At 43.6% G+C, this 10,601-nt stretch overlaps 2 protein-coding genes and 1 pseudogene across 4 annotated transcripts; all 3 read left to right on the top strand.

The window, feature by feature from the left end:
- The first annotated feature begins 1,356 nt into the window (after positions 1-1,356).
- LOC9641124 (histidinol-phosphate aminotransferase, chloroplastic) lies at positions 1,357-3,100 on the top strand. The gene is made up of 9 exons (XM_002994481.2): positions 1,357-1,507; positions 1,557-1,640; positions 1,712-1,866; positions 1,945-2,042; positions 2,097-2,205; positions 2,261-2,418; positions 2,470-2,612; positions 2,673-2,813; positions 2,871-3,100. The coding sequence occupies exons 1-9, from the start codon at positions 1,373-1,375 to the stop codon at positions 3,000-3,002; spliced, it is 1,155 nt and encodes a 384-aa protein (XP_002994527.2). The 5' UTR covers positions 1,357-1,372; the 3' UTR covers positions 3,003-3,100.
- Positions 3,101-4,700: 1,600 nt separating this feature from the next.
- LOC9641123 (11-beta-hydroxysteroid dehydrogenase 1B) lies at positions 4,701-7,953 on the top strand. Of its 3 annotated transcripts, XM_002994480.2 has the most exons (12): positions 4,701-4,830; positions 4,881-4,954; positions 5,010-5,101; positions 5,178-5,237; positions 5,300-5,473; positions 5,542-5,618; positions 5,668-5,737; positions 5,790-5,903; positions 5,958-6,024; positions 6,077-6,181; positions 6,233-6,388; positions 6,435-6,555. In XM_002994480.2, the coding sequence occupies exons 1-11, from the start codon at positions 4,712-4,714 to the stop codon at positions 6,352-6,354; spliced, it is 1,074 nt and encodes a 357-aa protein (XP_002994526.1). In that variant the 5' UTR covers positions 4,701-4,711; the 3' UTR covers positions 6,355-6,388; positions 6,435-6,555. The 3 variants fall into 3 exon arrangements, with proteins under 3 accessions (XP_002994526.1, XP_024523807.1, XP_024523806.1); XM_024668039.1 differs by lacking the exons at positions 4,701-4,830; positions 4,881-4,954; positions 5,010-5,101; ... (5 more) ...; positions 5,958-6,024; positions 6,077-6,181 and adding exons at positions 6,789-6,981; positions 7,036-7,121; positions 7,169-7,300; positions 7,358-7,522; positions 7,584-7,953 and having other exon boundaries at positions 6,300-6,388; positions 6,450-6,739; XM_024668038.1 differs by lacking the exons at positions 4,701-4,830; positions 4,881-4,954; positions 5,010-5,101; ... (5 more) ...; positions 5,958-6,024; positions 6,077-6,181 and adding exons at positions 6,789-7,121; positions 7,169-7,300; positions 7,358-7,522; positions 7,584-7,953 and having other exon boundaries at positions 6,300-6,388; positions 6,450-6,739.
- Positions 7,954-8,080: 127 nt separating this feature from the next.
- On the top strand, positions 8,081-10,274 carry LOC9641126 (annotated as a pseudogene).
- The last annotated feature ends 327 nt before the right edge of the window (positions 10,275-10,601 follow it).

Raw genomic sequence — 10,601 nt, 5'->3', positions numbered from 1 at the left:
GCTGGGAGCTGCCGCCACGAAGAGGAAATCCGAGGGAAGAGGAGCAAATCCACGGCACGAAGAAGCTTTCACATTACAAACATCAAATATTGTGCGATTAGAGTTGAGTTCTCTATCAAGGCTAAAACTCACGATAATAGGCGTGATAGAATGTGGCCGTGCTATGGATTTGTAAGCTGGGAACTGCGAGATGCAATGCCAGAAGTACGGGAATCCATACCTTTGATTGCCTTGCCATTGTAAGAAAAGAAAAAAACGAAAATATAAGATTTCTACGTTAAACTATGGTAGATATGTTGAGCGCTGTTTTTATAGCCAGATTGCAAAGCGATCACGCCAATTACAAAGACAAAAGGCGTAGCTGTGGACATTTCCTGGACGTATGAGGGCTAAATCACGTTGTCCTCATTCAATCAAAGAAAATCAATGATTTTTTTTTCAATCTTAATAGCTGTACTACTGGAGCTTATAGTATATAGAGTACAGTCGGTTAAGCTCTATACAACAAATGAAGGCTGTTTTGGTGTTGCTTGTAGTGTTTGCCTTCGCCACTCTCTATCTTTGGTTGGAAGGGAGCTTTTGTCTTGGATAATGGTATTTCAGTAGAGCTAGCGTCCAATTCTCTAATGCATCCTCCTGAGATGGATGATCATGAGGATGTATGAAGGTGGAGGTCCTCTGGTCCACACAGAAGGAGCAACAACAATAACAACAACAACACAAACATCAATATCAATATTTGCAGGAAGCGGATGGATCATGAAGATTCAAAGCAGAAGTAGAATGAAGAGAAGAACAAAAGTTGGGATTGAATCTCTCCATCATTCTTAGGTCAATAAAGTAATAAATTCTCGAAAGAAATTCTTGTCTCAATCTTCATTTGCCTAAAATGACTGAATAAGTGTTAATGGCTTTTAGCTAGGTTTATATTAGCTTTTATCATCCTTTAGTTTTCTAAGCTTAAATTATATTACATATTTTATTCCTGGAAAACCACATTCCAAGAACTCCAACACCTTCACAATGGCATTGTCCACAAACAAACTAGATTTACAGTGTGGAGTGAACCTCAGTCACTTAAAAATTATCTTCACAACAATCAAAAGCTACCGAGCTAAGCTTGTCACCTCCATAAAATTGGAGTTTTGTTAAATGCCATTGCTGTTGTTGTGGCTGAACCAATACTGAAATACTAGCGCAATAAAAATAACAAGAAAAAAGTAGCATGAAAACATATGCGATTGTGGCTAGCGCACCAAACCTATGGCAACACAAATCAATCCATGGCTGCTCAGATTTATAAATTATGAGCATGTTTATATTGGGACGACCACATAAAATGGAAAGCGAGTGATTTAGGGTTTAAGGAAGAATGCTGGCGAGAATCGCTTGCAGCGGGCCAAGCATCCCATTGTCGATGGCGCCGGCCACACCAGCGGCGGGATGCGGTTTCATCCGGAAGCACTTGCTGGATTTGGCGCCTTACAAGCCGATCGAGCCGTTCGAGGTATGATTCTTCCTCTTGTGTCCCGAATTCTCCTCTCCTGTGAATGTAGGTGCTGTCTGCCAAGCTTGGAAGGTCTCCAAAAGAGATCGTGAAGCTGGATGCCAACGAGAACCTCTACGGGCCTCCACCAGAAGTATGTAGGTTTGAGAGCTTTGGAATTTTTTCCCTCTTCTTCTTTTTCTAGTCCTTGTTTGTTTGACACAGGTGATGGAATCCTTGGGAGGAATGGACTTTCCAAACATTTATCCAGATCCAGAGAGCAGGCGGCTTCGAGCAGCTCTTTCAGAAGACTCGGGACTGTCTATGGATTACATTCTTGCTGGCTGCGGTGCCGACGAGCTCATCGATTTGATCATGCGGTAAGTGACCGACTCCTTGCGTTTTTTTTTTTTTTCTTTTCCTTTTGCTCTTCACGAGATGGTTCTTCATCTCTTTAGTTGTACATTGGAAGTTGGTGACAAGATTGTGGATTGTCCTCCCACTTTCACAATGTATGCGTTTGATGCCGCTGTCAACGGAGCAAGCGTCATCAAAGGTCTTGTTTGCGATTCAAGTTTCTTTAGTCTGTTCTTTGCTAAAGCTTCTATAGTTCCGAGGTTTCATGACTTCCGCATCGATGTTCCTGGTATCGTGCAGGCAGTGAAGAAGCACTCTCCAAAGCTGATCTTTTTGACATCGCCAAACAATCCAGATGGGAGGTAAGTAAGAAAATCTTGTATGTCAAGTACATGTTTTGGCTCTTTTTTTTTTCAGTTTAATAACCGATGAGGATCTCATGGCCGTTCTTGCTCTACCACTTCTCGTTGTTCTAGATGAAGCATATATTGAATTTGCAGACCAACCTTCCCGGATGAAATGGGTTCAGGACTACGACAACCTCATCATTCTTCGGACTTTTAGCAAGCGTGCCGGTAAGTAACCCGGAAATAAAATCTCCCGACAAAATGTTTCTGGTTTTTCAGGACTGGCTGGATTGCGCGTTGGATATGGTGCCTTTCCATTGAATCTCATCCATTACTTATGGAGAGCAAAACAACCGTATAACGTGTCCGCCGCGGCAGAAGTAGCTGCCTGTGCTGCTCTAAAAAATTCCTCTTACCTCGAGGTATGATCTCCATGCTCTAGTTTTATCTGTTTTTACGATTCTCAAGCTTGTTTACTCCAGGAGGTGAAGAGATCTCTGATACAGGAGAGAGACAGGCTGTTTGAGCTCCTCCAGACAGTGCAATACTTGTCACCATATCCAAGCTGCTCCAATTTTATTCTTTGTTCCGTCTCTGGCAACCGCAGCGCCAAGGAGCTCAAGGTAGACAGTATTTCCAAAATGAAAAAGAAAGCATTTGGCTCAGTATTGTAAGTGCAGGATGGATTAGCAAAAATGGGAGTGATGGTTCGCCATTATGATAACGCGGAGCTCAGGAACTACATCCGAATCTCGGTTGGAAAGCCAGAGCACACGGACGTTCTCATGAATGCTCTGAAAGCATTTGCTTAATATTTTTGTGACCTCCAAAACACTCATATCATGGAGTGTAAGAGGTTAATGTTCTCTTGATTTTTGTTAAATTTATACACTTCTAATTACATTGGCTAGCCAAGGAGCAAAAGAGTGTCGATTTTGCTCGGTCTTTTGAAGAATAATTTTTTAGCAGTAATGATTAATTTATAATATAAATAAAAATTACTAAAATGGATTTTTAAAAAGTATACTAATGTTTTTATGTAATTTATATTTTGTGTCCATTATCTTGTTTTGATTTGTATATTATTGCTGAATTTGTTAATCGTGTTATACAAGCTTCTGGTAAAGAAAATGATAGAGCAAAAAACTGAATTTCTTGCTAACTCCCTAATCTACAATGTGACAAACAATTTGTAATTGACAAACAATTCTTGATTCAAATTGTGGCTAGAAATCCAGCCATAAGAAAAGTCTTATGCTTCTAGCATTACAATGACTGGATAAGTTGACCACTGACATAAGGCACCCCAGCTAGAATCCAATAAGGTAACTCCAGGGAATCAAACACAGCTTGTTTGTTGGACTCTTCCTGCTGGCCATGCAATTTGCATGTTGGATTTTGGTGAAGCCTCCCTTGATGACAAATTTCTTGGACAATTATGCATTTGTATTGTACTGTGTTGTATCATGTTGAGACCCAAAACTTTCTCCATAGCCAGGGCCTCAACAATCCCCTCGAATACATATAATTCTGGAAATCATGAATTGAGACAAAAAACATTTCAGTTTCAAGCATGGAGCCAACCTACAAAGTACCATATAGAAGATCTAAGGCCTTCTACATCCCTTATTGCACCGGGCTAAGACGTTTCAACAACTGAGCTTGCATGGAGGGCAACTGAGGCATGTTGGCAAAGTGGAATGATTGTTAGGGAATGCAAGCTCTAGGATCACGTGTTGCTGGCAACAAAGTTAGGATTGGCATAAAGCTAGGGTGGAGGAGTGGAATGATCACTGGATCCTTTCCTCATCACCAGCAACATGGAATCCCACAAATCTAAAGTACTGTGGTGGTTGTTATGCTTTTGTTTACACTTACATTTTTTTTTTTGTATTAATATAAAAGTTAAGCATTGGTTCATAGAGAATGTCTAGAATATACTTAAGTATATTCTTTACACCCTTCCTCTCCTTAAAGTAGAAAAAAAAGGCATATCGAATTAATAATCTATTTCCTTCTTTATCACAGTAGAATATTCTAGATCCCTATATTATTCTCTCATCATAGTCTTGAGCATGAGTGGTTGAGCTTTGAGGGTGGTGAACCTGGCATTTTCAAGTGAGCCTAGCCTTCTTGCAAGGATTCTTGAGAGATAGAGTCCTGTGTGTGGAGAGGCTCTAGGACCATTAGAGCTTCTCCTCATAAGAATTTAGAGTGCAATAGCTCACTTATTTCATTTTTTTCTTTTGAATTTGTAGAGTTTTCTTGCAAAACAAGCAAGATTGAGGGTTCTAGCAGCAAGGGATCCCTAGGATGGATAAGAGTTCATGCTAGTACGAATTTGGAGTGCAAGCTCACAGATCTAGAGTTCTTACTCATAAGTGTGAGTGGTTAGATCTAAAGAGATTATAATGGCAATCAAGAGAGAAGCTTTTGATATGAATATACTCTCGTGATTGGTATATAGATTATAAATAATATAATACTAGTAGACATTTGCCCTAGCAAACGCGAAGAAGCAATGTCTAGCAATCAAGCGCAGCATCGAGCTCGCGAGATTCTTGTGAGGTATTGCAAGAGGCTGCCCAAGATTGAGCTCCACGCGCATCTCAATGGCAGCATCAGGGATTCCACACTACTGTGAGATTTCTCTTTTTTTTTGGGACGAAATGTGTAACTCCGGTGTGTAGGGAGCTGGCTCAAGAGCATGACCAGCGTGGAACCATCTCTTCTTATCCAAATGTCCGGGAAATCATACTCAAAGGTTTCCAGACTCTTGTCTCTTTTGTTTGGGCTCATTTCTTTGGTGCCTGTTGCAGAAGACCGATCACTACAAGAATGCTTCAAGCTTTTCGACGTTATTCACGTTCTTACCACGGACCATTCATTTATCACGCGAATCACGAAAGAGGTCCGTAAGATCTTTTCCTCTTTCTTTTTTCTTTCGTTGTTTAAGCGGAAAGAGAAACTCAAGCCATGAAACGCAGGTGATAGAGGATTTTGCTGCCGAGAACGTTGTTTACCTGGAGCTGCGTACGACACCAAAGGTTTGTGACGCTCTGTGATAACTTCTTTTCAACTTTAGCTTTTAATTCAGTCAAGCTTGCAGAGCAATGTGTTGACAGGGATGACAAAACGCTCCTACGTCGAAGCCGTTCTTGCGGGAATCACCAAAGCCAATCTGGTTCTTTGTGAGAACCATCAGCTTCATGCTCATGGAATTCAAGTACGGCTTCTATTAAGCATCGATCGTCGAGAGACCACGGACCAGGCCATTGAAACTGTAAGCTGTTAACTAAGTAAGCTGTCTCCTTTTTCTTTCCTTTCATTTTATTCACGTCTTAGCTGTAGGTGAAGCTTGCGCTGGAAATGAAAAGCCACGGGGTTGTCGGCATAGATCTTTCTGGGAATCCTGTCACCGGAAACTGGTATAGATTTAGTTTCTCAAGTCTTAGCTCACTTGTTATTACCTTGTAGGAAGACGTTCTTGCCTGCATTGACATATGCTAGGCAGTGCGGCCTCCCAGTTACGTTGCATTGCGGAGAGGTACGTTGTTCTAATGTCTATGTTATAATTCTCATCGGTATCAACTCTGCAGGTGCACAATCCAGATGAGGTAGAAGAAATGCTGGCCTTTCATCCTGACAGACTAGGACATGCATGTGTTCTTCAAGAATCTCAATGGGAACGGCTGCACAATCTGCGAATTCCGGTCTCCTTCATCTTTATTTTTTTGTTGAGCATTTAAAGTTTTTATATTTTGCAGGTAGAAGTCTGTTTCACTTCAAACCTTCGTACCGGGTGCGTGAAATCCATCTGTGACCACCATTTCGGTTTGTTATGTCCACCCCATTTAAATTTTCTCATGTGATCTTTATCTATCAGCATGGCTTTACAAAACTCACTACCCTTTGGTCATCTGCACTGACGATCGAGGGGTATTTTCCACCAACCTCTCCTCTGAGTACGCCATTGCAGCAACCAGCTTCGGTAACTGCTCGTCAGATGTATGTCAATAATGTTTCACTAACAATTCTCCAGATCTATCGGAACACGATTTATTCGAGCTGGCAAAGAATGCCACGAGATTTATCTTTGCTGAGGAGCCTCTAAAGCGGCACTTGGATCGGATTTTTGCCGGTGTGGAGCCGAACTATCGTTAGAAACACCCAATTTCTGTGAGCGACAAACTCTTTGGTACGCTTTTGATTCTCTACCTGACGCAGATAGAAATTCTCAACAGGTGTCCAAATGCTAGATTGTGCATGCATGCGGAGAGGATTATATATCTACCAGGGATTGTCAGATCACGCGGGAGGGGGTCGAAGCTATCGATCTGTTTTGTAGTTTCATCCGTAGGTAGGGATGGATTTGGTGCAGTTTTTTCTTAACCTGGTGGTTCCACCGATGGGACTCTTCTTCCTAGCGCTCGCATGGCCTCCTCTGACTTTTATGAATGCTTGCCACTGGTTTCTAAGCTTCGTTTTCAGAGAGAATGTCCGAGGTAAGGTTGTGGTTGTCACGGGAGCAACATCGGGAATTGGGGAGGTAAGCTGCTTCTTTTCTATGGTTTTAATTCACTACTGGAGTTGTGCAGAAACTAAGCTATGAGTATGCCTCCCATGGAGCTAAGCTGATACTGGTCGGAAATCAAGAGGGCTTGCTTAGAGATGTGGCTGGTAAATGTCAGAGGATCGGTGCTATGGATGTTCGAATCGTGACTGCTGATCTCGGGCACGAGGAAGAATGCAAGCGGTTTGTTGAAGAGACAGTTCATCAGTTTGGACGCTGTAAGTTTGTAGTATCGGGAACTTCCTATTTTGCTCTGAATTTTCTTTCTGTAGTGGATCATCTAGTAAACAACGCTGGGATCATGCACAGCTATCTGTTCGAGGAGGCTGTTGATGTGTCCAGCTTTCAGTCGATAATGGTAAAGTATGGATTTCGCTTTTAAGTCGCTTAATGTTGTTGGTTTAGGATGTCACATTTTGGGGGTCAGTTTATCCTACTTACTACGCTCTCCCTCACCTCAAACGCTCGGGAGGTAAAGTTGTGGTGAATTCTTCGGTATCAGCTTGGTTACCAATGCCACGCTTGGCCATCTACAATGTAAGCTTTGCGTTCCAACTTATATATTACTTAAAGAGGCTTAACAAACAACTCCAGGCCGCCGAAGCTGCGCTGCTGAATCTGTTTGACACGCTGCGTGTCGAGGTTGGAAACAGCGTTGGTATCACAATAGCAACCCCTGGATGGGTCGAGAGCGAGATCACTCGAGGCAAGTTTATCTCTGCCGAAGGGGAGCACGTAACAATGCCTGACCTGAGAGACGTAAGTGAACCAAACTGGAGTTCTGACTTAGTTCCACATCTACAACTTCCTTTCCTCGCAGGTCACCGTGGGACCTGTTCCAGTCACTTATGCCGAAGAGTGTGCCAAGGCAATCTTCTCGGGGACAGTCCGTGGCGCTCGCTACGTCCGTGTGCCTTCCTGGTATGGAGTGACGCTGCTCTACAGAATCTTTGCTCCTGAGCTCATCGAGTGGACGTATCGATTGCTCTTCGTGTCTCCGGCTCCTGGCACTCAAGTTCCTGCTGCCAAGCTGATCATGGACGTTCCCGGCGCGAAAGAGATCTTGTATCCTTCGTCAATTGTTCATCCCCAAAAAACCGAGTAATTTGCTTTGTGTGTTTGGAATATTCTGAAAGAAATTGTCAATATTTGGTTTCTATTTCTAAATATTAAACTGCAAATTATTGGAATTTTTTAATACATTATTGGATCCAGCCTTCATCTGGAAGCACTTGCTGGGTTTGGCGCCTTCCAAGACGATCGAGCCGTTGGAGGTAAGATTTTTCCTCTTGTGTCCCGAATTCTCCTCTCCTGTGAATGGCCAAGCTTGGAAGGTCTCCAAAAGAGATCGTGAAGCTGGATGCCAACGAGAACCTCTACGGGCCTCCACCAGAAGTATGTAGATTCCTTGTTTGTTTGATCCTTGGGAGGAATGGACTTTCCAAACATTTAGATCCAGAGAGCAGGCGGCTTCGAGCAGCTCTTTCAGAAGCCTCGGGACCGTCTATGGATTACATTCTTGCTGGCTGCGGTGCCGACGAGCTCATCGATTTGATCATGTGGTAAGTGACCAACTCCTAGCGTGTTTTTTCTTTTTTCTTCTTTTGCTCTTCACGAGATGGTTCTTCATCTCTTTAGTTGTACATTGGAAGGTGGTGACAAGATTGTGGATTGTCCTCCCACTTTGACAATGTATGCGTTTGATGCCGCTGTAAGCGTCATCAAAGGTCTTGTTTGTGATTCAATTTTCTTTGGTCTGTTCTTTACTAATTCCTGGTATCGTGCTGAAGGAGCACTCTCCAAAGATGATCTTTTGACATCGCCAAACAATCCAGATGGGAGGTAACTTCAAGGTAAGTAAGAAAATCTTGTATGTCAAGCATATGTTTTTGCTCCTGTTTTTTCAGTTTAATAACCGATGAGGATCTCATGGCCGTTCTTGCTCTACCACTTCTCGTCGTTCTGGATGAAGCATATATTGAATTTGCAGACCAACCTTCCCGGATGAAAGGTTCAGGACTACGACAACCTCATCATTCTTCGGACTTTGACTGGGCACACCGCATTCAATGGAAAGGCACCATATGCAACGCGCAATCCAGCCAACCACAAACATGTTGTCGGAAGAATTTATTTCCGACCGGCACCCTTGCTAACTGGAGACACCGAAGGGCTGGAAGAGGTGGCCATGTTTAATGCCAAGATGGCAACGGCTTCATCTCCTTCAGGGGATCACTTTTTCGTGGCATCCAGCAATGGAACTCACGCGGAGAAGCTGAGGAAGAGCGGCTGTCCAGTGCTACATCTCCAGTATAGTTCCGAGGGGATTTGAGCCACTGCGGCCGGGGCTGCTGTCAGGGCAGCAGCAGCGCAGCAGGCTCGAGGGAGGTGGTGAGTGCGAGTCTGCTGGCTGCGAAGCTCAAGCAGAGGAGCGGTGTGGGCGGCGGCAATGGCGAGAGTGGCAGCAACGTCTCGAGCATCATGCAAGAGATTCTAGCGAGGGAGATTAGCTCTTCAAGCTCTGGAACAAGCGCAGCATTCTTACAATATATTTCATAATTCTTCCAACTTCGGGTTTGCTCGCGGCTAATCCTGGCCATCTGGATACAGTGGGAGTTGGAGAATTCCTTGAATCGCAGCTGAATGCCAGCAGAAAGAAGGTTCTGCCACCTTCAGCTCTTCTCGCTAGTGCTCACCATATGGGGAAACAAGGTCGCGGTGGATCCACTCTTTCGAGCTACCGATCCAGACCAGCAGCAAGGATCCTTGATCTTTCGCACGTTTGTGCAAGTTCACGAGGTCCTATACAGAAAAAGAAGCCACTCCACAAAATCCAAAAAACCAGACAACTCAAGATCCCTTGTTCAAAAGAAGATACCAAGTAAGAAGAAACAGAGGTCCGCCCCCAGCGCGTTGAGCAGCAGCACCTCCAATTCTGTTAACACCAATGTTGGAGCTCGCTCTTTTTTTTCAAGCTTTTACTTAGCATCGGCTAAAGCGGCCGAGAGAATTCCCAACCCTAGCCAATACAGCGAGACGTTATACATATCGCTAGCAACGGCAACGCCAGCGACTTTGTGAGTACCTCACTGCCACCATAAACCTTTGCGATGAGCTATTTGCCATCCTTGATACACGTCCCACCAAACAGTAGATAGGATGGTCTGATGCCCTTCGTGGGTCCTCATGACTTGAAATAACTGTTATTATCATATGCTTGACTTTGCCAAACGGGGCAATGGTTTTGCTGGTTATTGCATAAAGTTCCTTTCATTTCCTGTTCGAATCTTGGCGAAACCAGAAGTGATATCAAAATGGAATTCCTAGGGCCAGAAAGATAATAATTTTTTTTGGAAAATCACATAGAAATTAGGCGGCGCAGAATGTGCAGAAGGAAACACGAAACAAAACAATCTCGGGGCTACGATTTTCTAATTGCGGTTGCGTAGCCTGATCCTTTCATCCTTTCTCCGGGCTCGGGTCAGGGAAAACCAAGGGATATAGTTTCAAGGTTAGTCACTTATTTTGACCACTAAGCATTGGCTATGTGTCTCTAAAAGCGAAATGGTGATGTAGCTGCCTTTGGAAATCTCTTCTGTGAACGTCATACTGATGCCACCTTCGTCCATGTCCATACGATAAAAGTGGAGCCAGCCAGCCCAGAAGACTTGCGGCATCAAGCGTCTCCCTGAGGGCATTTCGAAACTCACAAGCAGCCAGAATATTTTATATCAGGAAAGGGAGCTACTACAGCTAACAGATGATCAACCTGTATCAAGGTGGTGTTCTTTGGGATGAGCTGCACCAAGTGCACCATTCCACAGAAAGAAGCATGCAT

Source organism: Selaginella moellendorffii, unplaced genomic scaffold (assembly GCF_000143415.4).
Source record: "Selaginella moellendorffii unplaced genomic scaffold, v1.0 SELMOscaffold_327, whole genome shotgun sequence".
NCBI lineage: Eukaryota > Viridiplantae > Streptophyta > Lycopodiopsida > Selaginellales > Selaginellaceae > Selaginella > Selaginella moellendorffii.
This window is presented reverse-complemented; position numbering and strand designations above follow the sequence as displayed.